This window comes from Cheilinus undulatus, linkage group 17 (genome assembly GCF_018320785.1).
Source record: "Cheilinus undulatus linkage group 17, ASM1832078v1, whole genome shotgun sequence".
In the NCBI taxonomy this organism is placed as follows: domain Eukaryota; kingdom Metazoa; phylum Chordata; class Actinopteri; order Labriformes; family Labridae; genus Cheilinus; species Cheilinus undulatus.
Window position 1 is genome coordinate 33,030,354 of NC_054881.1, and position 27,938 is coordinate 33,058,291.

At 40.7% G+C, this 27,938-nt stretch overlaps 1 protein-coding gene across 3 annotated transcripts; it reads left to right on the forward strand.

The window, feature by feature from the left end:
- The first annotated feature begins 874 nt into the window (after positions 1–874).
- On the forward strand, positions 875–27,820 carry setd1ba (SET domain containing 1B, histone lysine methyltransferase a). 3 transcript variants are annotated; one of them, XM_041810459.1, is made up of 19 exons: positions 2,511–2,940; positions 3,170–3,321; positions 3,590–3,688; positions 3,990–4,260; positions 5,650–5,771; positions 6,323–7,426; positions 15,705–16,418; positions 19,211–19,384; positions 19,473–19,566; positions 19,705–19,916; positions 20,000–20,075; positions 20,164–20,544; positions 20,637–20,771; positions 20,901–21,917; positions 22,350–22,516; positions 22,591–22,716; positions 22,897–23,016; positions 25,555–25,692; positions 25,774–27,820. In XM_041810459.1, exons 1-19 carry the CDS (start codon positions 2,880–2,882, stop codon positions 25,945–25,947), a joined length of 5,337 nt encoding a protein of 1,778 aa, XP_041666393.1. In that variant the 5' UTR covers positions 2,511–2,879; the 3' UTR covers positions 25,948–27,820. The 3 variants fall into 3 exon arrangements, with proteins under 3 accessions (XP_041666392.1, XP_041666391.1, XP_041666393.1); XM_041810458.1 differs by lacking the exon at positions 2,511–2,940 and adding an exon at positions 875–987 and having other exon boundaries at positions 20,637–21,917; XM_041810457.1 differs by having other exon boundaries at positions 2,502–2,940; positions 20,637–21,917.
- Positions 27,821–27,938: the final 118 nt, after the last annotated feature.

Consider the following 27,938-nt stretch of genomic DNA (forward strand, 5'->3'; position numbering starts at 1 on the left):
AGCTCTCGGATTACTGCCGTTGTCAGGGCGAGTCAGCCTAGCAACCGTCAGCCTGAATACGCAACCCTGTTACCGTTTCCTTCCCCAAGCAGCACCGTCGACTGTATTCCTTCATAAGTTCTTTTTCAATCATACGCTACTCGAGTAAAGCCCCCCTTTCGTTTGTCGGTGGAAAGACTTCCTGAATGAATCACCGAGAAGGGTCCTCAGAAAAAAATCCTCTCTCCGAGTGAACGAGCCTCACCCAGTTATGGCGCAGCAACATTATACAGCTCGCCTTTGTCTGTAAAGAAGCCATTTTGAGACAGGAGAACAGCAGAGAAACCACGGTAGAAGTGTAGCTTTTCTTTCAACAACAAGTTTATTTCGACTAGAGGAAGCAGCAAAATTACAATATCTGTTCCCCAAAAGGATTAATTGCGCGTTAAGACTTTGATCACATGATTTGAATACAAAGTAAGTTGCAAAATCAGTTAAAAATGTGGGTTTAAGTACATCCAAAGTTTTGATAACGTTTAACATGTGTTCTGTCCTGTGCTAGAAAAATGACGCATACAATTTAGCCAAACTGTTAAATCAGTTTAGCTAAACTGTAAAATGAGGTGAAAAGGCTAAAAAAAAAAAAAACCAGTTACCTTTCAAAAAACATCCCCTTTAGTCTAACACGCTGCAGCTCAGTAAGAAATGTCGAAATAGATGAGGTTATACTTGCAATCCTGTCTTCAAGGAGAGAGAGGAGATGGTTTGCATATTGCCCACACAGATGATGCTTGAAGATGCATATGCGCTGGCTGGGAGGCAATGCTTGCCACTGATCAAAAAGTTTTCAAAAGAGCTCTATCTTTCGTGCTAATGGACTCCTTCCCTTCCAGGGGACGCTTTCCCACCCCCATATTAATGCCATTATTAGAGGATCCGAAGATGGAGCTGAAAACAATCCTGCCCCTGCGTTTAGGCCTGTTAACTACATTTCACCAAAGTGCTGAGGTAAATATTTTCAACATAGAATTTTCCCTCCATCTGTTTCCTCTAAGGTGTGTCGAGTCTACTTTTAACCCGTTGTATACAATGCTAAAAGGCCACCTGACCAGGCTTATTTAGACATTTAAACATGCCCTTGAGCAAGGTCAAGCTGAGGCTACTTTGTTTTTTAAATGGCAAATGGAAAACACAAACCTAATCATGCTTGAGGTTGTCTCCACAGCTGGAGGTAGGGTACAACGCAAGTCATCAGGGTGTAATGCTTTGCTGTTGTGAAAGGACATGTTTACAGTCATTAATCAAACCAAATGGTTATCAATCATTAGTCAAAGGTAAAGGCAGCACATTAAACTAATTTGCAAAAGGCCATTACTTATCTAAGGGCTGCCTTCTGCTATTATAGGGTGGACTGAAATATATATACTCTTCATTTAGCATGCCAGTGAACATATAAAATAAAGGTGGCAATATATTACAGAACAATTCTGTTAAAATAGCTCAATATATGAAATCACAAAAAAGGTTTTTACTCACAGTAACTGCATGCCTCACATTTACATGAGTGTACAAAAACTGATTAAAAAATATAAAAGAGTTGAACTTACTCATGGCTACTCTTATCCTACAAGGCCATAAGTGCAATGCCAACAACCAGCCATTACACACTTTCACTTTAACTGTGTTTTTTCTTCTAGTTTAACATCTCCAAACCATAATGCTGTTTATTCAACACATTGGCTTTCTTTTAACTTAAGAAATACTATTATATGGGTGTGCCATGACCTAGTTAAGACAAAGATGGATTCCAGGCAGAGGAAAAAAGGCTCAAAATGTCACAGGGTATTACATCCAGTACATTCTCTTCCTTCTTCTCAATCCTTTAAAAGGAGGAATCATAGTTTTATCATAGTCCGTGAGAGATGAGGAAATCAAGTGTAAGATCCCTTTTGGAACAAAGGAAACCCATATAGGCCATTGAGTCCTGTTTTTAGGAAAATGGCTGCCGAGAGCGCTCAGCCCCCTCTCTCTGCTCTCTGTTGAAGGACTCCTGAGCCGAGCTTCTAATAGCAGACAGCTCCTCTGCTGCTGCGCTCTGATTGGCCCGCCGAGCTGCTGCTGTTAACCAGCCAATTGCCCGAGCACTGCAAAACACCAGGCAATGTCAAACAATATCTTGTATGTTCGACAAAATGCAGTTCAGGCATAGAATTTAATAAAGGAAAAATACGTATGTTTAAGAATACATGCCTGATTTAAAGCCAAAACACCTTAATAAACGCATTATCCAAGTAACGTTAAATCAGCCCCTTTCTGTTAGATATTTCACATTAGCAGCACAACGAGCTGTACAAATTAGTCTTTTTCTGTTTTCAAAATAAGCTGACGGTAAAAGCACAAGATAAACTGAATTTCACACGACTAGCTTCAGCACAATCGTTTTTATAAGCTTTTTACCAGTTACGAAGATATTCCCTCTCTATGTAGCTTATGTTTGCGACTCGAGTTGAGACAATCAGCAGATTCGACACAAAATAAATAGGATATTTATTGTCACAAATCTGCAACCAGGACTAACACAATGTCACGTTTGCAAACAAAGTGTACTATACTAGTATTTTAAAATCGCAATAGCTTCAAAAGAAGCGATAGTATCGTTTAATGACAAGTGGAAGTACGAATAAATGTGTAACGAAAGTGCGACTAGCATACGATGTGGGCAAGCCTAGCTGTGTATTGTGGGAGAGACAGAAGCTACAGACCAGAGGCACACAATATGTGTTGGCTCTCGCCGAAAAGGAGGCAGTATTCTTCAAGCTAAATCATGTAATGTAAGCGGCGAAAGGAGAGAGATTTCGTCTTTTCATCAATTAAAGAAAAAACACTCGATCGGACAAAACATGTCCAAGCCAGGGGAGAGAAACAGATTGAACGAAGACCATGGCAGAAAGCAGAGTTCAAGTAAGCTTGTTCTTTTTTCCTCTTTCTCCAGCCCTCCTAATGCCTGTTTTCCGTAACTGGGATCTACGCTAGATCCCGTTTTCCCTCTCTCTTGGGTCCCCCCCTTCACCACTAAAGTCATGCATCTGTATCGTTTGGCTGTTGTAAAGTGTTGGGGGCTGGTAACGGGACCGTGTTTAGCGTTGCCTCACCGTAGCTTCTCTCTCCTTGTCGCTGCCTGTCGTTTCAGGTTTGGCGAACGGCATGGACAGTCATCCCGTCTGCGGCTCGGCGGAGAAGCGGAGTCACCACTGGAGAAGTTACAAGTTGATCATCGACCCGGCGCTGAAGAAGGGATCCCACAAACTGTATCGCTACGATGGACAGACTTTCAGTATGCCCGTAAGTGGAGCGCCTTTGAGGCGGCTGATCGGCTACAATAGTAACCGAGCAGCCGACCTCCATTATAGGTTACAATGTGTCTGTGTTGCCGCTGTGGGCCACGGGCATGTTCCAGCACCTTGAACAACGTGTCCGATGTGTTTATTTTGAACAAACAGCGTGTCCGGTTTGTGTTAAACTACTTTGCAACAAGTTCTCACTGTGTGGAGTTGTGAATGGGATGATAACACTGTACCCCCCTCCTCTCCCCTCCTCTCCTCTCATATAGAACCCCGGGATACCACCAGTGGACATGGTCCGGGACCCGAGAATTGGTCGTCTCTGGACTAAGTATAAAGAAACGGATCTACCGGTGCCGAAATTTAAGGTACCTACTCGGACAGACGGGGCATGATGCCTGCTTTTTCCTTGAGGAATAGAGAGGGGGGCTGTCAGGAGTTGCAGACACACCCCCCTCACTCATCCTTTGGATGTGGAGTGAAAGTTTGATTGTCGGATGGCTGTCAGAACTAAAATAACACGCGTGCAGATGGACTGAGTGGATTTGCATGTCCATCATTACTACTCTGCCCGTGTTTTCCTTATCTCAGGTGTCAGAAATGACCGCACATGGTGCAACATTAACTCGAAAGCACTTCTAACATTAACTCCTGTCATTGTTATTACAGGTCGATGAGTGTTACATCGGCCCAGTGCCTCCAAAGGAGGTGACATTCGCCCGGCTTAACGACAACATCAGGGAAGGATTTCTTACCGACATGTGCAAAAAATTTGGAGAAATCGAGGAAGTGGAGATCTTGTATAACCCGAAGAATAAAAAGCACTTGGGAATTGCCAAAGTTGTTTTTGAGAGCGTAAAAGCCGCCAAGGTGGCCGTGCAGTCGCTCCACGACACGTCTGTTATGGGAAACATCATCCACGTGGAGCTGGACCCGAAAGGTAAACAGTGATTCAGCCTTTCAACGGAGCTTCTTGTAAGCTACATTTATGCACGAGCAGCCCTATCTCTGCTGCAGAAACAAAAATATTACTACTTCAAGTGAAGTGTTGTCTTGTTTTGAGTCATTAGGAGTGCTGCAGTCACGTGTGTAAATTTACGTGCGTTGCCTGGTAACGTAGGGTAATTGAATTTCATTGAATGTGAGCTTGCTCCCACAAGCCCTGAGCTGAGGGTGCTGTGTACTCCCACTGTGCATAATTTTCAAACATGCAAACAAACACTAACCAATCTGTCAGGGTGTTTGATCAAATCCTCTCTATTGACTCACATTTGAATTAAATTTTAGTCATTTTTTATTCTGTCAGTAACAGTTTAAATATGCAAAGACTGTTGTTGTTGTGCACTGATGCTGCTATAAGCTATGCAACTTTATTTATCAAAATTGGAATTGTTTATTGCAATGGACATGTTTTTTCATGTTTTGTTTGCTTAGCATAAAAAGGCATACTTTTTTATTTCCATCCTATGATACATCGCAGTACAACAACAATTTTATACAAATTAAAAAACTTAAAAAATCATTTGTTTATTTATTTTACAAAAATATGTATTGTAATACTAATTTTTAAACTAGCAGAGGCAGAAATCCCTTGTTTATCTTGGACAGAAGTTTTAAAGATGTCTTTCTAAAAATACATGCAGAGAGTCACTTTTTTGTTGAGAAAACAATATAACTACACAACATAAAAATGTAAACATATTACTTATATCCATGAAGAAAACTTAATTATATTTTGCTTTTTGTTGACTGATTCAGAATAAAAAATCCTATTTATTCAATATTGCAACTTCTATCTTATTGTGTTTAAAAATGGAAACTCTCAAAAAATCTTAATATTACTGTGTCATGAACACAGTGTCCTTTTAAATTTATTAGAATTTCATTACATCCCTTCTACCTGTGTTTTTTATGAACAAGCCCTTGAGTTTTTTCTCAGAACTCTAGTCTTTTTAATGAGTCTTAATATAATACCTGTGTGCCATAAATGTGTTTATATTAAGTCAAATGGTTTGTGTAGGTGACTTTGTTTTTGCATTATTGTAGCCCATTCAGAAAACCATGTGTGCACTTACATGCCATATTTCTTGACATTACTAAGTTTCCTAGCTAGTGCAAATATGAGCGGGGATAAACCTTGTAAAATATAAGTGTTAGTACCAAATATTTGCTTAGAAATTATGCTGCATAACAGCTGGCAACAGCCCATCTCTCCTAATGTTTAGATTCTGGATTTAGTATTCAAAGCATGCCACATCAGTAGCATTAAAGCCTGCTGGCATTCACCCTGCTTTATAGACTTGGCATTAACTTGTTTTCTGTTCTGCAGGTGAGAATCGCCTCAGGTACTTCCAGCTCCTCATGAATGGCAGCTACACCCCACGGACCCTGCCTGTTGGAGGAGAGGAGGCCAGAGAAGTTTCCCCTCGGAGCCTGGCAGAAGCATTACTGGTAAAAAAAAAAAAAAACTGTAACAAAGTAGTTAAGTTTGTATGTTTAGGTTGTGGTTAATCACTCATTTAGCTGTGACTGTTGGGGTTGGATAGATTTACTTTGGGAGGTCTGTTGTGTGACGTGATGGCTTGGTGGCAGTGTTACTTTGTTGAAACAAACTTTCCAATCTCAACTGCCATCCTTATCAGTGATCCTGTATGTCAGTGCAACAGGTGGTGTGGAGCAGAGGAAATGTTACGCCAACCCATGGTTGTGGACTGAAATCACAAAGTAACATGCACTTTGACCTTGTAGCACGAGTCTGCGAAGGCATTGTGCCTGGATACTCTGACACTCAAGCTGTTTTATTTTCAAACAATCTCTGCAGGTGTATATTGTAAAAAAAAAAATTCATGATAGGAAAATAAAAAATATTTTGTAATGATTATACTGGTAGAAAGCTTGCCCAAAGCTTTCTAAATGAAAAGTTCTATGTGTTAGATTATTAAATTGATATGAATGTTTTCCTGTGACACCATGATTAATCCTGATCCTGTCTGTCTTCTCAGGCCTGTGAGCCAATCCGCAGGTTGTCAGAGAGTGGCGTGTCTGCTGTTGGAGGAACATTGGCCCCCAGCAGCTCCACCACTCCTCTGTCCCTGGAGACAGGCTACTCCAGCCTAAGGCAGGACACACCCCAGTCCCAGGGAACCCCTCATACCCCACGCCAGGCTGGTACGCCCTTCTCACAAGACTCTAACTTCTCCAGTCGGCAGTCCACGCCTGCATATCAGTCAGGCCGGCCTGAGAGCTCCGGAGGTTACAAATCTCGACGACATGAGAGTAAGTTCCAGGATGCTTACAACCGAAGACCTGAGAGGCCTCAGTACCGCAGCAACATGTACCGAAGTACGACAGCGGCATCTGAACCTTTCAAACAGCACCAACTCACCCCACCAGAACCTCCACCGTCCACCCCCTCCTTCACCTACACAGCGCCCCCGCCTGCTACACCCAACTTTAAGTCCGCTTTTTCACCCTATCAGGCTCCTTTGCCACCTGCGTTTCCCCCAACAGAGCCAGCTTTCCATCACCCCCCTCAAAGGGAGGGTGAGTACCTCCGACCACCTCAGCCGCCACTAGCGGCCCCCACGGACTTTTTACCCGTTAAGGATAGACCTGAAACTCCTCCCATCCCAGAACCCCCACCGGAGCCAGTTCCCCATCCCACTACTCCTCCTCCTCAAACCCCAGAGCGCTGCCCCTCACCCGGCTCCCCTGCACTGGATCCGGAGCGCAATAGCCTGGATTCCCGCATTGAGATGCTACTCAAGGAAAAAAGGACAAAACTGCTGCCATTCCTGGAGGAGCGAGACTCGGACACTGAGGTGAGGATGGAGGGGAGCCCTATTTCTTCTTCATCGTCGCAGCTCTCCCCAATCCCCCCTTACACGAGCGGCTCCCAAGGCGGCCAGCTAAACTCACGGCCGTCCAGTACAGGTTTAGAGGACATCAGTCCCACACCGCTGCCAGACTCGGAGGACGAAGAGCCGATCCCTGGAACAGCCTCCTTGATCAAGAGAGTCAGCTCTCCTGTGCAGGAGAAGAAGAGCAACAGTGACCTCAAAGATGGACACTATAGAGGCCACACACCCACTGAAAAAATGGAAACGGTAAGACAAAGATTAATTTCTTTAATATGTGTTAAATTTTGTCTGAAAAGTAGGAATGTAGCAATTAGAGATGCACTGATTGTTAAAATCAGGGACCATGCCAGTATTGATTTTTAAAATGGCAATTTGGCTGATGGCTGATATTAGTGCAGATTTCTTTATCTACTTTTTTTTTAGTGTAAGACAACATTGCCAACATTTTTTTCTCATGTTTGACCACAAAAAGAGATCAGAGTTTTTCTAACAGGTCACATCTTCTGCCCAGTAATAATCGCTACTTTAAATCAGCTGTTAGGTGTGCTAAATACCTGCATTACAGTGATATGACACAACTGATTAACAACTATACTGACATCTGTACCCAATACTGGGTATTGTCTTGTTTTTGATTGCCAAAAAATACAGGCAGTTTATTGCAATCTGTCTGAATTGAACTAATGTTGAAAAGTTGTCTTTGTCTTTCTTTAGTCTCTCAGAGCAGCTTTTAGTTCAAAATAGAACTCAATAAATGCAAACTTTCTTTAGAGCTTTGGTAATTTTGATAAAATTGACCAGTTAGATAACTTTAGGTGTGCTAAATACCTGCATTAGACTGATATGACACCTTTGCTACTGTTATCTGTTTAAGCCCACATTATTGGCTGATTGCTGTCAAAAGGGCAAGATATCAGCCACTATCGTTGTTAGACCAATGCATCTGTGCATCCCTAGTAACTGCTAGAGTTATCATCTTGATGCCTGATTTTTATTAAAACAGTTCTAATCAGAATCATATTCTATTGTCATACTGTTTCTGTACCATAGCAACAAAAATACAAGCTGTAGACACCCAATACTGGGATTGTCTTGTTTTTCAGGACAAAAAATGCAGGCAATCTTATGCAAGCTGTCTAAATTGAACTAGTATGTTGCTGAAAAGTTGCCATTGCCCTTCTTTAGTCTCACAGCAGCTTTTAGTTTTGAAAAATAATTGCATATTAAATCACAATGATCAGGCAAAAAAAATGCAATTAGATCATGTTTTCCAAACTGTTATTTTTTTTTTTTACAAGGATAATTATTGTTTTGTACGGCACAGCCTCGAAATGACAAAGAATTACTTTTATTTATAAGGAAAAAAACTGGACATATTTTGCAGTTTATTTGAAGAATATATACATTCATAGATTGTTTTTAGTCTCATGTCTTGGTAATTATTTGAAAAAACAAACTAAAAAAATCATATCAAGAACCCAGCATTGAGATACATATCACGATGTCTATCGTATCCTGAGTTAAGTATATTGTTACATTCCTGCTGACAAATATGATAAGGGTAAGCTTTCAGTATTTGAAGTTTGTCCTGTTTTGCTAAAGATAAAGCCCCATAAAGTGACAAATGTTGCTTGAAGTTCCTTGAATTGGTGGTCCAAACAGGTTGATAGCAGCACAGAGCTGATGTTTATGTCCTGCTTTGAATGACGGTTACACAGAAGGCGCAGGAAGTCAGGTCTTGTTTCAGCACAGGGTCGTTGTAGTAAACTTTCCCTTTTGTTTCATTGTGTTCACTCTGCTTTGTAGAGGAAGTTCTGTTTTGTTTTTTTTTTTGTTTTTTTTTTTTACAGTTATAAAGGTGATGTAAATAAGGACAAAGCAAACTCCTGTCTTAACTATATCTGCAACTGAAACGTGTTTTATTTCACTATAGTGGCATTAGAAAAGGTGCTTCCTGCATACTTTTACACTTTTAGAATCAGAAAAGTGAATCTCCTTTAATTGGAAGTTAAGAGGAAATGACAAGTTATGAATGAAACTCTTCAATGCGTAATTCCCAGTTTTACAAATTCCTCCACATTCAAACAAAGAGGCTGTCCTTGTTTGAAGTCTCTGCAAACACCATCTGGCCTGTGAAGTAGAGTTTCTACACTTTGCTCTAAAAGGAGAAATAAGAGCCGCTCTGCTGTTGGGGAATTGGAGCGCTCTTGTTTCCTCTTTCTAGCACTCACCACACACTCGCATGCAGGAAGACACAGTTTGGCGGAGGGCCCCATTCAGAAGCGCACTCTCGCTGGTTTTGCTGAGCCTGACAGTCAGGATCGGCCCCAGCGTCTCACGTTCTCGCATTTCAAGTTATCACAAAGTAAGCCGTGCAAACAGGTAATTTGGGTACGACTCCACTCCCATGCTGCGTTCACCCAACTCACTTTCATTTGTGCAACAGATAATTGACAACAGATTATTTCATGCTGGTATTCTTAATCAAACTAGTAGGATTGCTCTCTCACTGTTAATGCATTTTTAACATCCAATTTCTGTCTGGAATAAATGGAAATATAATGCAAATGTCTCATAAATGTTTCTTATTAGGGATGCACCATTGCATTTGTTGAACACTGGCATAAGCCAATTTGAACTGGTATCTATGTGTAGCACATGTTTGTCTGTTTCGTCACTTCAGTTTAAATAATGGCATGGTCGTAAATCTTTGTTGTGATTCAGAGAAAACTTTTTTCACTTGGGAGAAGACGTCACCTCTTGGACAAACTCTGATTTGTTTTTGATGTCAAATGTGAATGAAAATAATGGTAGTGAAGGTGTTTTAAGCTGTGTTACATTGATATTGCATGATGGGGACTTTTAGCATTAACCTAAATTAATTGTATATCTTTAGCTCAACTGAAAAGCATGAAGATGACTAAGGAAGAGGTAATAAAATAATTTAAATAGCGTAACTTCCAGCTAGCTAAATTGTTATACTAAACAACCATATTTGCATTAGACCCTGTTTTCACATGGTTCATGTCTAGTTCTTAAAAACATTTGAGCAGAAAATGTGCAGTCTGATAAATGTGCAACAATGAAATGAAACAGCTCTGAAAGCAAGGGTCGATGAGGATACTAGTGATTAATGTAACAGTTCAGCCTAGGGCTTGGCGATATGGCCTAAAACCAATGTTGCTATATATTTTGGCTGTATCGCAATACACAATCTTGCAATATTTTAAAATCTCCTCTAAATTACTGTCGAAATGTTTAATTCAGCCCTTTAATGCATAAAATGACACCAGTGTGATGATAAAGTTTTTGTTTTGATTGGATTTTGTTAAGATTTGTATGCAGAAAGGATGAAAACAAGTATTATCAAGATTAACTACGATCTGCAATTAGTGCACAGATTTATTTCAATCGCGATTAATCGCATGCCTTATCCCTTTCAACAGACTTTGGTTAAGCCACTGCTTGATCTCCCTGCAGCCACAGTGATGTAAACTAAGTCCACCATTGCTCCTTTATTTCACATTTTACTTTTAAAAACTCACAGCTCAGTGGACAAGTCTAGAGTCCCTGACCAATGTGTTATAAAACATTCACCTTTTTCACTGTTCACTTATTTCCTTTTCAATCAATAACAAATTCCTTTTTTATGTGGTTATGTCTTCAATCTATTTATAAAAGCAGGTCCGTGTTAGGGCCTGGAAATTAATTGCAAATGAGATTAATTCGCAATATTGTCTGCTGCAATTTATAAATCACAGAAGTTGCAATATTTCTTCAACTTGAAATGTTTCAAAATACAATTTTGATATATTCGTTTTTTTTGCAGCAGAGATTTTATGCACATTATGCAAGTGTCAACACAGCAGTCCATTTAAATATGACATACTTCTCACTACTCCCTGCTTGCATTAATCCTGATGCGCCACGTTTCTGCTGCTGGCAAAACTTAACTTCCTCCTCCCCAGCCTCCTCCTTTATTGCTTAAAGTCTGTTATAAATAATTTCATTGTTTTTATTACACATTGTCATAAATGTATCTGTCCATATGGGGGTTTCTAGCTATGCACTTCCAGTGAAGTCGAAGCATGCTTCTTGACTAACCCAGGGAACATCTTTTGAGCAGATTCTTCCCTGCCAAGTTTAACTCCATATTCATTTTATAATTAAATGGTTAAATGTATGATGAGTGTGTTCCTGGCTGAATGTACATTATAGTATAGAGCGATTTATTGCTTAAATTTGTTGAAAAATACGTAAGATGAGGAACCTAATAATAATCACGTACTAAATTTCAATCCTAATATTGGTTGGGGAAAAAAAGCAATTCCATTATTTTTGCAAATCATTCAGCCCTAGTCTGTGTCCAATCTGAAGGGTCAATTACGATAGTTGAAGACCGTAGAAGGATCCAAAAAGACGGGTGTGATTAATCGTGATTAACTACAGAAATCCTGAGATTAATCTTAATTTAAAATTGTACTCTTTTCACAGCCCTAGTAAAAATCATTATCAAGTTAAATTTAGCATACTTTTTCATTTTTGAAAAAGACTTCATCCACAAGCCTTTACCAATAAAATGGAAATAATGGCAAGACGGGCCTTAAGCTTAAAAAAATGTTATTTTCCTTATTAATGGTGGAACAAGCTTATATAAAAACTCACCTATTGCAGGATGCTGCCGAAGCCAAAAACCCTGCAGTCTAGTCCATCCATTCAGGCTCACAGTTTTGATTTCATTAGTCTGTTACCTGAGTTTCTGACAAGTTTATCACGTAAGAGCCTCTTTCAGACCGTGTGCACGGATCTCTCCAGTGTGATCATCGGGGAAAAAAGCTTGTTTAGAGGCCAAAACGTTTTAACTCCCAGCTGTGGATGTAATATACTGTTAGGCTGAGATAAGACTCTGTAGTTGAGGAGAAGTGGGTCACATGTGTGAGCTGTTGGGTCACCTTCTCTCTGGCATGTTCAACTCTGTCAGGCAGTTTTCAGCAAAATGTTCACGCCCAGGCAAATCAAACTATGGGTGTAGAGTCTATATGAGCTTTTTAAATCCTGTCTGTTCAACAACACTTACTGGGGACATGTCTTTGTCGATATATCATCTTGTGGCATATTTTGCAGATTACCCCATTTAGTTTGACGTCTTCTTGTTTAGATCCAAACCATTGCCAGATGACGGATCAGGTGCTGTTTCTCATTGTCCATAGCTAGCTCGCCTTGCCGGTCTGTTTACTTCCTTCGCTAAGCCATGCTTTTCTCTCCTCTGCTGTTATGAAAACACGCATGTGTGGTGGAGAGTTTTCTGGATGGGATGGGGGAGTGAGCTCTCTGCTGTAGGAGAGAGATGTTCATAGACAATGGGAGAATTGCACGCTGCTGGCTCAAGACTTACACATCATTTATTCTTGATGTTTGCAATGTGGTAATTTTATACATCTCAAGCAAAAGCTGCAATAGATCTCATCTTCGATATATCACCCACCCCTGGTTCAGCCATTCACAAGTGTCAACATAATGTTTTCATTACTTCTTTTGTGTAAGACTCCCGCTACTCCAACATCTTCTTTTGGTTTAGACAGAAGAAAGCTTTGAAATGCTGACCCATTCACCCATTCAGTGTATATGCACCAGTGCATTGAGGTAACATTGGTATGAGCCAGTATTGGCTCTTTTGACAACCACTGCGCATCTGCTAATGATGTGTTTTCATAGTCAAAAATGCTGGTACAGTGAATAGGCTACAGGATGCTGGTTTACCAACACACATGGTGGTTTGTGTTGTAAAAAATAAACATGATCAAAAACATGCAGCAATCAAAAAGTGGGATACTATTATTTACCATGTATAGTGCTTAACAAATTTATTAGACCACCACCCAAAGTAAGGTTTACACCACAGCTGCCCTAAATTAACAGAATTGGTAATTACCAAAATCATTTTTATGTTTCTGCAATGGTTAATACACCAATATGTAGAAGCTCTTTGGCCAAAATGATATTTTTAATGCTGAAATATAATTATTATTGTTATCCATGAATTTTCAAATGTACTGATTTACAAAAAAAAAAAGAAAAAATAGTAAAGCACATTATTATTTCTTGAAGAATATGTCAAATTATAGTTATTTACTTGTATTCATGAACAGAAAAATGAGTTTTAGTGGTTGAATGTTATGCTTGATTAATTTTTGACTTCTCAGAGAAGCCCAGTGAGCTGGCTCAAATTTTGGTATAAAAAGGTGAATTCAGATTGAAATTCCTCTTTCCTGTTCAAAATGGTAAAACGTGGAGAGCTCACTGAAAATGAAAGAGTCTGCATTAAAGCACTTCATGATGCTGGATGGTCTCTGAGACAAATATGACAGGTGGTCTAATAAATTTGTTAAGCACTGTATGCATGATCAAACCCAGGTTAAAGCTCATAACCAGAATACTTTAGTCCATGTAAATGCACTCATTGTTTGTACTCATGCTTTTTAATGAAATGAACCAACTGCCTGTTTACTTTCTAGTTATCTAATGTTTTTTAACAATCCAGGGAAATTTAAAAAGTAAAGGGGGGGCTTACATTTCTGGAATGTTCTTCATAGCCTTCAGTTGTTCTTTTCAAGTATTACGGTTGTCATTTTTAAGATTGGTTTTAAAATGAAAACTAATTAGAGTTTGTTCAACATGTGTTGTCATTGTTTCAGCAGTAAGGTGTCAGATGTCAGAATTGAATTGAGACGACACGACAAATCAACAGCAGCTGCTGACAGTTCATGCCACATTATTTGCTGATGGCCGATGTTTGTCATATGGGTGGATATTGGCTGATAGCAGTGTTTAACCAATGCATCAGTGTATCCCAGCAGTAATAATAATTTGACTGCCATAGAACCTGTAGATACGAGATTGAATTTGATCATATCTTTGATTTTCTCTGAAAAAAAATCTTGCTATGAATATATACTATCAGTATTAAGAAGCATTTTAAAAAGCTTTCCTGGACACATATAAAGTTTATTGACATTCATTTAGCTCAAATAGTCAAAGTGACTGCCAGAGAAGAATTGTTTAAATTATTACTTGAACTGACTTGGTAGTTTTACTGTTAATATTGACCCTTATAGAAATTATTTCCATGGTTTTAAGAGTAAATGGTTTAAAAGAGCAAACAGGTCTTTTTTGATTTATAACAAACACCACCATATGTCAGTTGGGATTTACTTTGTGTTTACTAAACTTTGAACTCAAATCAGGCCTTATATCACAGTTCTTATATCATTTGTTGTTTTCATTGTAAAGCCTGATTGACCTCGGAACCTCTTTGTCCTTAACAAAACCAGTCACTCACTGTTTCATAACACCGATCAGGGATTTTCTGTAGTAAATTAGAAAAGATGAAGTTATTTCATGATTTTATTTCCCACCTCAAAAATTTGACCATCAAGTAAAATTATTTTTTTCCATGTAATTTACCTCAGAAAGTTAAATTTCCCTATTTTCAAGACTCATCTTGAGCAAAGTGAAACATTTCAAGACTTTTTTTGTTTTGATCTTGATGATTACGGTTTACAGCTCATCAAAGTTCCAATTTGCAAAGGTTTCCAGAGCATTTATTCACTCTCTGGCTCAGTACACACAACTGCAATCATGGGGAAGACTGCTGACTTGACTCTTGTCCAGAAGGTAATCATTGACACCCTTCATAAGGACGGTAAGGTCATTGCTGAACGGACAGGCTGTTCTTGGAGTCTGTATCAAAGCATATTCGTGGAAAGTTGACAAGGTGCACAAACATCAGGGGTGAATTCAGCCTTCAGAGTATTGTCAAACAAAGCAGATTCAAGAACTAAGGGGAGCTTCACAAAGAGATGCTCAAAGGCTGGTGTACGAGCCAAACTTGCATATTTCAGGGCTTTTCACTTGTTCTAGCATCATGGGATGCCAGCAAGTGTCAGCACTAAAATCAGCTTGATTACAGTGATTCCTATAAGAGTCCTAACAGCCGACAAGCAGAGCAATGCAGTGTGGTACACGTTTTTTTTCCTGTCGCATTATTGCATTATTGCATTGACATGGCTGGAGAAGAGGCATGAGGGAGATTTACAAGGTTGTCAGAGTGTCCTATAAGAAGTTTTTCTTGATTTTCTTGTATTTTCTCACTCTTTAAGCTTGTGTTTTTTGTCAAAGGGGAGACCTTAATGCATTAATAATACCCATATTCCTAATTCACCTATGTTAGCACAGAGGCAAAGCAATTTCGCTTATCACTGTCAAAAGCTTGTCAATACAAAGCACTACACTTCTGTTTCTCCTCTATCAAAATAAAGGCTCTAGATTTTCTGTCTATAAAGGGAAACTTAAATTCACAGGGCAGGGAATTGAATATTTAACTGACAGTGAGTGTGCCTTTCCTGCTGTTTGGACACATTCTTATCCTAAGTGGCTCATGAGTCTATGCTACTCGTCTCTTTTCATGGAGACAAAAAGTGTGGAGAAACAATTTCCTGACATGCTGTATCTTCTCTTCACAAAGGGTCATCAGTCATCAGGAGAGGACATGGAGATCTCTGACGACGAGATGCCCGGGACGCCCATCACCAGTGGGGACTGCGGCCCGATGCAGACCATCCCCATGCCTCCCCCCGGCTTCCCCCCTCTCCCTCACCAGGCCGGCTTCCCCATTCCACACCACCACCTGCACTCTGCTGTCCCGGGACACCCTGCTCACCTGACCGCTCATCCTGGTGTGCCTCACCATCTGCTGCCACACATGGGTTATGCTCCAAGCATGATGCCACTGGTGCAGATGGAGCTGATGAACTGCCTACGCTGGGAGCAGTGGAGCAGCACCGTCCCCATGTCCTTCCAGATGCAGCAGCAGATGCTGAGTCGCATCGCGCAGACTCGAGGGCCATTTCCTTACCCACACTTTTTGGACAATGCTGCGACGGGGCCATTCGGGGGGCCTTATGCACCTCTGTCTATGGGTGCTACACCTAGTGGAGCAGGAGCGCCTGGTCAGCAGTGGCAGCTTCCCAGTATACCAAAGTTTAACCCCACTGTTCCTCCTCCAGGATATGAAGGTAAGAAGGAGGATCCCCACAAGGCCACCGTAGACGGAGTGCTGCTGGTCATCGTCAAAGAACTGAAGGCCATCATGAAGAGGGACCTCAACCGCAAGATGGTGGAGGTGGTGGCTTTCAGAGCCTTCGATGAATGGTGGGATAAGAAGGAGCGCTCAGCTAAGGTAAGTTATGTCTTAAAGCCTCAAAAATACAAAGAAAGAGATTGTCCTCACATGCATGTGTTGGGAGAATTTATTTGTACTGACTTCTATTTGGTATCCATTTTAATTACATGGGCATAACACCTAGCAACCCAAACATTCTCATTACAGAGATGATGAAGTTTGCTTGTTTAACCCACAATGAGATCAGTTAAAATTTATTACTGCTCATGTTGTTCTGCAACACTGAAAGTCTATCATGCCAGTGTTTGCAGACAGAAACGGTTACAGCGCTTCTTCTCTGTCTGGTTTTTCTTACAGTTTCTTGTCATCACCTTCATAGCGGGGCAGCCTAGTTTCATACCAGATGTAACCATACAAGATGTTTTGCTAGCTCAGTCTTGTTGGAGTTATTTGCTGATAAAAATATTTTTTCCATGGACAAATTTAGCTACTACAGCCTCGATTTCTGCCCGACATTTTTAATGTATTCCAATTTTTTTCTTAATTTATTTTGGGGTGTTCTTGCCCTTATTTATTGCCTTAATTGTAGAGATATGATAGTGGACAGAGCTGGAAACAGGGATGAGAGAGCAAGGAAAGACATGTAGCCAGAGAGCCACAGCCTGGACTTGAACCTGGGCCACCTGCTGACACAGGGCACGACCCAACCACAAGGCCATCTGCACTTCTGTGACACAATATTCTGCTTTCAACAGATATTTGTTATCGTTTATAGCCTTCCAAAACAAGACTTCCAATCCGATTTATCTGCTTGAAGTGTCCTAAACCAGCTATTAACAACTTGACAAACTAAAGTGCGGACAGCTCTGTTAGCTGGCTCATCCTAAAACACTCCTGTTACATCTCAGATCTTTGGCCTGATCTGGGCTTTACATGCAAGCTAACATTTATTGGTTTTTGATTAAAACTTGTTATTTTTAACTAAAAACATTGTAGGACACTGACTAATATATTGTTCTAATATATATAGTGCATTTAGAAAGTATTCAGACCCCCTTCACTTTTTTCTATTTTGTTTTGTCTTAACCTGATGGTAGTCACACTTTTTTTTTTTAATCTCCACTCGGTACCTAATAATGACAAATAGAAAAAAATCACATCACATTGACATATATTTAGAACAGTGATGCCCTCAACATCTTTCCACCCGACCCCTTGAACATTATTGAATTCAAAAATATGCAGAGGAAAAAATTTGTTGTGGTACATTTGGTATCTTTTCTTTTTAAAAACCCCCTACAGCTGTAAAAAAAAAAAAAAAATTTAAAAAGACTGAAAAAAAAAGGATTGGTTGATGTTTGAGCCATTTTAATGTGAATTTTTTGGGCATTCTTAGCAAATATAATGCATGATAAACATGGATTTGTTTGTTCTTGATTAAAACCATTGTCTTCTTTCAACTTCACGCGTGTTTTCCTGCCTGAGAATCAAAATGTTTTTTGCAGTGATTCTTCAACAACCAGGATGCCGCATATTAAAACAAAACATCCCCAGAAATATTCAGTTAAAATATCTCCACCAGCCCCGTAGTAATGGCTATGGTATAGGGACTGATCCCACTTTTAGCTTTTAGAGGCTAAAAATGACATACCTTTGAAAGTAAATAGAAATATTTAAAAGATATGTTAATTAGATCAAAGTGTCTATTCATTTTACTTTACTTAAAAGTCCAGCCCACAAAGCTTCCATCAGGGAAAAAGCTGACTCTTGTACAAATGTAATTATTGATCCGTGATTTAGACTCTTTGCAAAAACACCTGAGATTTAGCTCAGGTTCCTACACTTTCTCTGGATCTTTGTCTCTGTTTCTGCACTTTTATTGGAGTCCACCTTTGGTAAATTAAGTTGATTGGACATGATTTGGAAAGGCACACACCTCTTTGTAGAAGACGTCAGCTGACAATGCATATTAGAGCAAAAACTGAGCCATGAGGTCAAAGGAACTGCCTGCAGAGCTCAGAAACAGGATTGTTGCAATGCACAGATCTGGGGAAGGCTACAAAAAATATGTTGTACTGAAGTTACCCAAGAGCACAGGGGCCTCCATAATCCTCAAATGAAAGAGGTGTGGCAAAACCAGGACTCCTCCAAGAGCTGGTTGTCTGGACAAACTGAGCGGTTGGAGGAGAAGGACCTTAGTAAGAGGGATGACCAAGAATCTTATGGTCACTCTGATTCAGTGTGTAAATGGGACAAAGTTCAGGAAGGACAACCATCACTGCAGAACACATGAAAGCCTACTTGGATTTTGAAAAAAAAAAAAAAAAATCCACATGAAAGCCAACTTTCTGAATTAGATGTACATACAGTATTATTAGAGACATGAAAAATGATTAAAATGTGAAACACTATCACATAAGATAGCTTTTAAACTGTACATTTAGCACTTTGTATGCTGTTGTAGTTCAATCTATATTAACTGTTGCTGGGACATTATGGCTTTAATAATTAATGGATAAAATCCAGAAAGGGTTCAGTGATTTTGATTTCTGGAGGAGCAATGTGCTTCATGAAATTTGACTGGATTTGGTAAACTGAATCCAGTAAAAAAAAAAAAAAAAAAAAAAAACAGTATAGTAGCACACAAACATTAAAAAAGAGCAGAAAAATGCTTAAAACACATTAACACATTAAATATACTAGAATATGATCCCTTCACCTATAGATTTTATCATTCTTAAATTGCTAGATGAGATGCTTAAGCAGGAGTGTTTGCTGGTGTGGGTTTAGCAGAGTAACCTTGTGATGAAATAACATAGTAATCAAATCATTGCCTTTTTTTCTCTCAGGCGTCTTTGACTCCAGTGAAAGGTTCAGAGGGGAAGGAAGAAGAAAGACCCAAACCCAAAGAGACGATGGGTTCAAGTCTTCTGGAGAACTGGAACAAAGGGGAAGGGCTGGGCTACGAGGGGATGGGCCTGGGAATCGGTTTGAGAGGAGCCATCCGCTTGCCTTCCTTTAAGGTCAGCTTTTAACTCCATCAGTAAGCAAAGATGAGGGGGAATTCTGTTTTTGCATTGTTTCAATGCTATGATTGCATGTTGTGTACAGGTGAAGAGGAAGGATCCACCTGAGGCTGCAGCAGCTGGCGACAACAAACGAGCTCGACCATCCACTCCTGTAGACGATGAGCTGGAGGATGAAGGTAACCACAAACTATCAAATCAACAGGCTGAATATTTCTGGGCCTGTTCTACTTAATTTTCTTTTAAAAGTCGCTTTTTTCTTTATTTTTTTCTGAAATTGCTGATCATTAATGAATCCTCTTGTTAAATCTTATCAGATCGGGATCGAGAGGCAACTGGACTCCCTTCAGATGAATCAAAAATGGACGCCGACGGTACATCAGCAAAGCGACGGCACTCGCGGCCTCTTGAACTGGACAGTGAGGGCGAGGAGGAGGTGGACACTTCAGGGAAGGAGGAGGAGTCGTTGTCTGACAGGGAGGTGGAGCCCGATGAAACGGAGGCTGCTGATAGGCTGTTGTCTGGCAAAGTAAGCTGTTTTTTTAAACTTGAATTGTTTTGTTAAAGATTTATGGTATTTCTTTAAAAGAAATAATAAATCTGTGATTTAAGGAGAGTGGCGATGAGGATGGTGATGATGAAGATGAGTCGTCCAGTGAGAGCGCTTCTTCAGATTCCTCTGATGATGGTACTTAAAACTATCAGCTGACACATTTCGTTCAGTTGTTGTTGTCCTTTTTCTGTTATTTATCACTCCTTTCTTTTACGTGTTGCAGAATCTGAAAGCTCAGCCTCATCCAAGGCCAGCTCGGACTCCTCAGGGGAGAGCGAAGACTCCTCTTCTGAGTACGAGTTAAGCTCAGAGGAGGAGGAGGAGCAGGAAGAGAGGCTTTCACGTGGTGATGGGGACGACGATGTCAAAAAGTCTGAGACCTCCTCATCCTCGTCGTCTTCAACCTCATCGTCATCATCTTCTGATGAAGAGGAGGAAGAGGTGGAGACCAAGGTATCTAGCCCTCCTGCAGGACCAGTGCCGGAGATCAAAGAGGAGCAGAGGAGCACGGAGGAGATGAGCAGTAAGGCTAAACCAAGACCTCCGAGTCCAAAAGAGGAGGTGATGGAGGACAGGAAACCACCATCACCCAAAGGACCCCCAGGTGAGTTTTTTCATGAGATTTAAACTGAATCAGGGGAAAAATGAAATAGTATTTGGAGGTTTAAAGGGTGGTTTTATTTTCCTGCTTTGCAGTAAAAGAGCGAGTCATCAGCGTGGATGGTACCATTCCCAAAGTGAAGTCTGAACCTCAGGTGCAGATGACAAACCTCCGGCCATCGACACCCACAGGGGCCCTCCCTGACAGTGACCAGGAGACCAAAGCCAAAGGTAAAGCTGAGCCAGAGGAAGTCCCCTGCACCCCTGGCCGATTAGCCCCTTCCAACTTAGACACAAACACGCCTGCCTCCAAACCCCCCTCTGCATCTTTAATGCACCTTCCTCTCCCTCCTCACCCAGCACTAGAAAGTCGCTCCCTTCTCCACCCACCCCCAGGCCCTCTGCCTGACCTCCCTCAGCGACCCCGCCTCCCCACAGATGAGGACATACCCCGCACACCAGGCAGGGACCTCCTGGACCGAGCCCGGAGTCTGGGTAAGTCCCAGAGCACGGACACGGTGCCCATCACACCCGGCAGTGACGCCCCACTGACAGGCAGCAGCCTCCTGCTTAGCTCCCCTCACATCCCTGGTAGCCCCTTCTCCTACCCCTCACAGTCCCCCGTCCTTAGTGCTGGAGTCCCACGCACTCCTGGAAGAGACTTAACCTTCACCCCTGTCTTCCCTGACCCTGCAGCACTGACTCTGAATAGAAAAATCTCCTCTGAGAGCATAGATGATAGACCTGTTTTTAAGGAACCTCCTGCCAGTGCTCTAACTAACCAGACTCTCTCAGTTGGGACTGAGCACTCAGCCCGCATCCCTGAAGATCTACCCTCCAGTCTCACTGTAGATGTCCCTGTGCCATCAGATACCTCCTCAAAGAAGAAACCCGGACGACCCAAAGCCAAGAAGTCCTCTGCTCTCTCTGAGGACTCTTTGGAGCTCTCTTCAGAGTCCACCCTCCTGCCTCATGATGAACACCTCAGCGATCTTTCTGCACAGATATCCTCCAAATCCCCTGATCATCCTAGCTTGGACTTCAGGGAAGAAAAGGTAGAACCTCAAACGGTCCTGCCTGCAGAAGACGGCTTCCTATCCTATGAAGATGAGGCCCCTGTGGTGGTTAAGCCTGCGCGGAGGACGCGACGAGGCTGGGAGGAGCTGCTGCTGGGAAGCCTGTCCCCCGTTACCTCGCCGCCCCGGCCGTACTTCTCCCCACGCTCTGAATTTGAAGAGATGACCATCTTGTATGACATCTGGAACGAGGGTATCGACGAGGAGGACGTAAGGCTTTTGCAGATCACTTACAACAAGATGCTGCAGCAGGATAACGGCAATGACTGGCTCAACGACACACTCTGGGTCAACCATCCTGATATCCTTTACTGCTGCACCTCAGATGAGTTACACAAATTTTGTTACTAGCATTGAAGGCAACTTTAGCGCTAGACATTTGTAGGACTGGTGTCCAGTCTTCAGCACTGGTTTAAGTATTCTTTTAAGCAAAAAGGAAGGGTTGTATTAGCAGCATATTTCACCTGACACCATGCAGTAGCAATTTTTGGCATTAAAATAACTACAGAATAGCAGGGGCTAGTATAGGGCTCAATAAACCACTGGACTGTTGTGGAGGTAACCCTACAAGAAAACACTGCTGTAGTGTATTATGTGTAATGAATAGTAGCCCCCTCTGGTGGTGAAAATGAGGAACTTTTGGCTGGTATTGAGTGTCTGTTGAACTTAGAAATACTAGGGTATCCCAGCTGTGCTTTAAAGTTTTTCAGTTTTTTCCTTGACTCCTCTGCACCTACCAACATCCCTGGAGTAAAGAAGAAGAGAAGAGATGATGGCATGAGAGATCACATGACAGGCTGTGCGAGAAGTGAGGGATACTACAAGATCGACAAGAAGGACAAGATCAAGTACCTCCAGAGCACAAGGCTGCAGTCAGAGGAGCCACCAGTGGATACTCAGGTGAGAAAAAGACAAGATGTATTCATGATGTTATCCTTTATTAGTGTAAATCTAACTCCCTCTCCTCTCTGCAGGGTATGAGTATTCCTGCACAGGTACACGCCTCCACCAGAGCCGGCTCAGAGCGACGGTCGGAGCAGCGGCGTTTGCTATCTTCCTTCGCTTGTGACAGCGACCTGCTGAAGTTTAACCAGCTGAAGGTAAACACCATCAAACAGAACTTTGCTCCAGTGGGATTGAAACTCATCCAAAGGACTGTAAACAAGAACACCAGTCAGAAAATGCATCAAACACACACAGCTGTTTCTACAGGTTCCCGAACAAAAAACATGTGATGACAGATTTCTTATGAAAATTGACCCTTGTCTCCTTCCTTACAGTTCCGAAAGAAAAAGATCAGATTCTGCAAGTCGCACATCCACGACTGGGGTCTGTTTGCCATGGAGCCCATCGCTGCTGATGAAATGGTGATTGAGTACGTGGGACAGAATATCAGACAGGTGAGAGGAAGACGATTGGCTGTTTTTTTTTGAAAGGTCGATAAATCTTTAGGCCAGGGGTTTCTGCTGGTTGGGCATCAGGACCTGCCACCACCTCCTTGTGAGAAAGTGTGACCCAAATTTAAAACCTAAAACCTTCAATTTGATTCAATAAAATATTTTGCAATTTGAAGCTTGGATGCAATTAAAATTGACTAAACAAAGGGACAAAACATAAAAATGTTTGAAATGCACATTGTTACAGAAGGGCATGCATGCTTACGATACAGTTTCCAAATTTTTCCAAGATTGCAGGAAAATTTTGGTAATTTCATGAGAAATAACCTCATTATCTATGGAAAACCAGTTTTGGTAACCCAAGAAAAAGAGATAAGTTGAAATCTTGGGAAAGAACCAAAATTGACTCATTATCACAGGGAAACTGAGTAAAATGAAATGTGTGGATGTTTGTCCACTTAGGGCTTCCATATATCCTAGACTTTTTGCCCCATTTTTTTTCAAAGGCACACATTCACGACCCACTGAAGGCAGCTCTGTGACCCCCTTTTGAGTCCGGACCCACCAGTTGAGAATCACTGCATTAAGCTTTCTTGTGAGACAAAAATGTTACATAAACCTGGAAATGAAATTTTAAAAATCTTGTGTTAATTCTACTTATTAGACTTTTTAGACTGTATTTATAAGATTTAGATATTTCAAAGCAGTAGTTACCAACCGTTTTCTATGGAGTATAGGTCTATATTTGTTTTTCTTACCTTTGACCTTTGTATTAAAGCATTTTATAAGTGTTACACCATGATTTTTATACAAATCCAATTTCTAAAGCCCTAAAGCTGACAATGCCTTGGTGCCCCTGTACCCCAAATGGGGAACCAGTCTTTCAAAGAACATCTACACATGTAATTTTAGTAGTGTAATCTGAGGTTTGACATCAAACAACTAATAAATAAAACAATGAGTCAGTAAAGGCAGAAAAATCCCCCAAGTATTTCTTTAAAAGAATTCATTTAAATCAATCTTAAGTCTTTGTATTGTTAAATCCAAACGAAACTGCCCTGAATATAAATTTTCTAACCCAAAGACATTTTTTAAATTACTCCTAAGTGTTTTATTATGATTGTAGGCTAGTGATCATCAACTAAGGGCCCAGGGGTCACACGAGGCCCCCCACATCGTCCCATCCAGCCCTCCGAACATTATTAAATTCAGAAAATGTGCAGAGAAAAGAATATATTCTGGTATTTCAGGTGTTGTTTTTATAAACTCCCTGCAATCCACCGATCAGCTGTTACTAGAAAATATGATGCATGTTAAACACATACTTATCAGTCCAGTCTTCATTAAAGCATCCATTTTCTCAGATAAATTATTGCGTTTTGGGAGTGCAGTTTTCCTGTTTGGTTCTTTTATTAATCACTACACGGCATATTAGCATCAAACCCACTGATGGCTAACATCACAGCCACAGAAATATGCAAAAAATATCTCAAGTGCCCCCTTGTGGCTGACAGCAGTTAGACTTGTCTTACTGTTAGAGGCTGAAAATGATGGGATATTGGGAGGAAAATAAAAATTAAAAATATATATATGTTAGACCAATTTTTAAAAATTATAATTATAGTTTATTTGAGAGCTTGGCCCTTGAAGTGCCCATCAAAGAAAAAGCTGGCCCTTGTACAAATGTACTTGAAGACCGCTGTTATAGGCCAGAATAAACACCATTTACATGCACCTAAATTTGCACATTTATATGACTTTAAACGTATTAAAGTTCAGGATATAACTAATTGACAAAATAAGTAAAATGATAATAACTTTTATAAGGAACCCTTTACAGCTTCTTCTTCCATTAACAAGAAAAAGACGATCTCTGGCATTCATGTTAATCTAAGTTTGTGCTTTAAAGCAAAGCTCGGACCAGACAGTGGCTCATTATATTGGAGGGTTACTGATGTGAGCAAGCACCACAAACAGAGGCAGTCATTATGTTCACATGATGTTTAAAAGTGGAATGACTGTGTTAGTCCAACTAGAAATGGACTATTAAAAATACATGTGAACATATTAGCACAATTGTACTTAGTCAGATTTTCAGAGCTAGACTAACGTACATAGATAACACATTTAGGGGGCAAGTAGGCCTGGTCTGTGTACTCATCAGTCTGAGCCAAACAGGCCTCAGTTTTCTGGGCAGGTCCAGTGCCAGGCTTTGACCCAGGAACCTAAGAGGTGAGTGCTAGAGCGAGAACCACACACTGGACAGACAAGGAGAGACGGTTTATGTTGGGCAAGAAGGAGTAAAGCATATTAATTTATTGGTTTGTGATTTAGGATGTGTGCCAAAAGAGTTGTAACCCTCTGAAAGGGGGAATGTCGCCACTGATTGGACTCTGTATTAGGACAAAGAGTGATGTAGTGTCTAATAGAGCTATAACTAGAGCTAAACGTCGCTGTTCATGTAAACATACTGACTTAATGAGGAGATGTAGCTTTTTATTAGGGATGTCATTTTAAAGCTGAATTTTTATTCTTTCCCAGGTGATTGCGGACATGCGGGAGAAGCGTTACGAGGAAGAAGGCATTGGCAGTAGCTACATGTTCCGCGTTGACCATGACACCATCATAGATGCTACCAAGTGTGGCAACTTTGCCCGTTTTATCAACCACAGCTGCAATGTAAGATAAAATCCCCACCACTATTGCTCAAGTCAAAGCCTCTGTGCCACATTTTCTAACTTTTGTTGTCTTTTCTTTCAGCCTAACTGTTATGCGAAGGTGATCACAGTTGAGTCTCAAAAGAAGATCGTGATCTACTCCAGACAGCCGATTAATGTCAACGAGGAGATCACGTATGACTACAAGTTCCCCATCGAGGACGAGAAGATCCCCTGTCTGTGCGGGGCTGAGAACTGCAGGGGGACGCTCAATTAATGTGAAGCCGGTCCTCGAACTAAAGTGAAGTTTCAAAGAGGAGACCCCCGACGATGAGGAAGTGAAGAGGAATTTCCTTGCTTCCTGTGAGGTGCTCTTCGCTTATTAAAATCTAGATTGTTTACGATTAATGGTGCTCTTGAAAACGCATAGTTTTTTACCTCTGCCAGTGACCCAGAATTTACTAAAACACTTGACTTGCTGATGCAGCATTTCCCCCCCTCCCTCCTGTTGACACAGGACAGTATTTCAGCATGGTTTCTTCCACATCAAGTCCTGCTTTGTACAGTTTTTTACACTTTCCCCCTCTCAGTTGTCTCATAAGCTTTACCTACACAACACAAGGTACAAAACAAAACACAAACTCACATGTTCAGCTGCTTTTTAACACTGTTGAGACGCACAAACCCACCTTCTCTGCGGAGGAAGACCCTGATTTATTGCTCAGTTTTCCTTTACATGGAAACAAATCACTGATGGAAGTAAGAAAAGTCAAGAAAAAAAGGTGTAATCCTGCCACAAAATCTGGAAAATCTGGATATCACACTGCTTTCACCAGCTAATTATGGATCTGCTGCTTCCTGATTGTTATGCAAGAAAATGTTGAAAATGAAAGTGCAAAATTTGTATTATTGATATTCCAGTGTTTCCTAGTTTTTGTTTGGGTAGTAATTTTCTTGCTTGTTTCCTCAAAGACACTATATTTATGTGTTTGTGTGTGTGAATGATTGAGTTTATATCTGTGAATGTGAGTGCACTGCCCCCTGTAGGCTGCTGAGAGAAATTCCAACTAATATTGCAGAGAGGAGATGGAAAATTGTATCAATACCTGTCGCCATCCACAGGCAGCATCCAGAGTTTAGAAACTAAACATAATGTCTCATTTTAAGTGCCATATGACTGTGTAATTGTTTAAGCTAAAGCAGCAGGTAACCAATTTTGAATCATGTGAAACAATGGCTGCCCATTTCCTCCAGCGCCGTGGATGCTCGATGATCTCTCTCTGGATTCCTCTTCATCTGCATCTCTTTACTTTGACAGTGTTTGAGGATGGGTTTCTCTGATCAGCTAGAAGGTCTTTCCTTTTTAGCTTATTAAGATAAAAAATCAATGCACTCGAGGCTTGCACTTCTGCTTTATGCCCTCTCTTAGCCAATCATCTGCCCCCGTCAAGACCAAGTCAGCTTTTTCATTCACAGTTTGATTACGATTTCCATCATGGATGTTTATATTGTATATGATTACTTGTACAGAAGATCTAAAGCTTTTTTTTTATCTTCACAGGGGTAACACTTTTAAGATGCATCTCTCTCTTTCTCTATATTTCTCTTTTTTTAACAAAAGACTGAGTATTTAACAATATTTTCAGGGATCTGTAAAAGGAATCTGAGGATTTAAAAAGGTTGTTTATTTAAAGAAAAAAGGTCCACTGTGTACAGGAAAGTCTCCACCTCCCTTTTTGGAAAGATTGTTTCTTGTAGAAACGTCTTCATTTTCTGCCCATTTGCTTTGTAATCCTAGAATCTGTAAATACTGTAACTGTGAATACTATATAAATATATAAATATATATTTTTGTTCCCTGGGGTTTGCTACACAAACTCAGCTCAGAGATCTATGTAATATATGAGAAAGGCGATGAGCTGGTAGCAGGAAATTCAGCTTGTGTCAAGCTTTGTTTTTTTTTTATTATTATTATTATTTTCTGTTGTAAATTCTATGAAAAGTTGTTTGCGGTGTGGAGAAAAAAAGGTGCAGAATTGGCATGGGAAGAGGACTGAAGCATCAGCCTGTTTCTTATGTCTATTTATTACACGACAAATGTATGGAAAAGGAAAAAATGGAAATAAAGCAATTTTGCATACATCCATAAACAGTGGTTGGTTTTCATTCAGGATGGAGTAGATGGGGTTTGAAAAGGTTTCACTCAGAGTGTTTTTTTTTTTTGTCCTCTGGTGAATGTGACAGGCGGTCTTCCTGTAGCGGAGTTTT

Bases quoted from the DNA above. Each gene is read 5' to 3' on its own strand.
- setd1ba (XM_041810457.1), top strand. From the start codon at position 2,880: ATGTCCAAGCCAGGGGAGAGAAACAGATTGAACGAAGACCATGGCAGA. The intron at 20,076-20,163 runs GTACTTAAAACT...TACGTGTTGCAG, and splicing joins TTCAGATTCCTCTGATGATG to AATCTGAAAGCTCAGCCTCA. The intron at 25,693-25,773 runs GTAAGATAAAAT...CTTTTCTTTCAG, and splicing joins TTATCAACCACAGCTGCAAT to CCTAACTGTTATGCGAAGGT.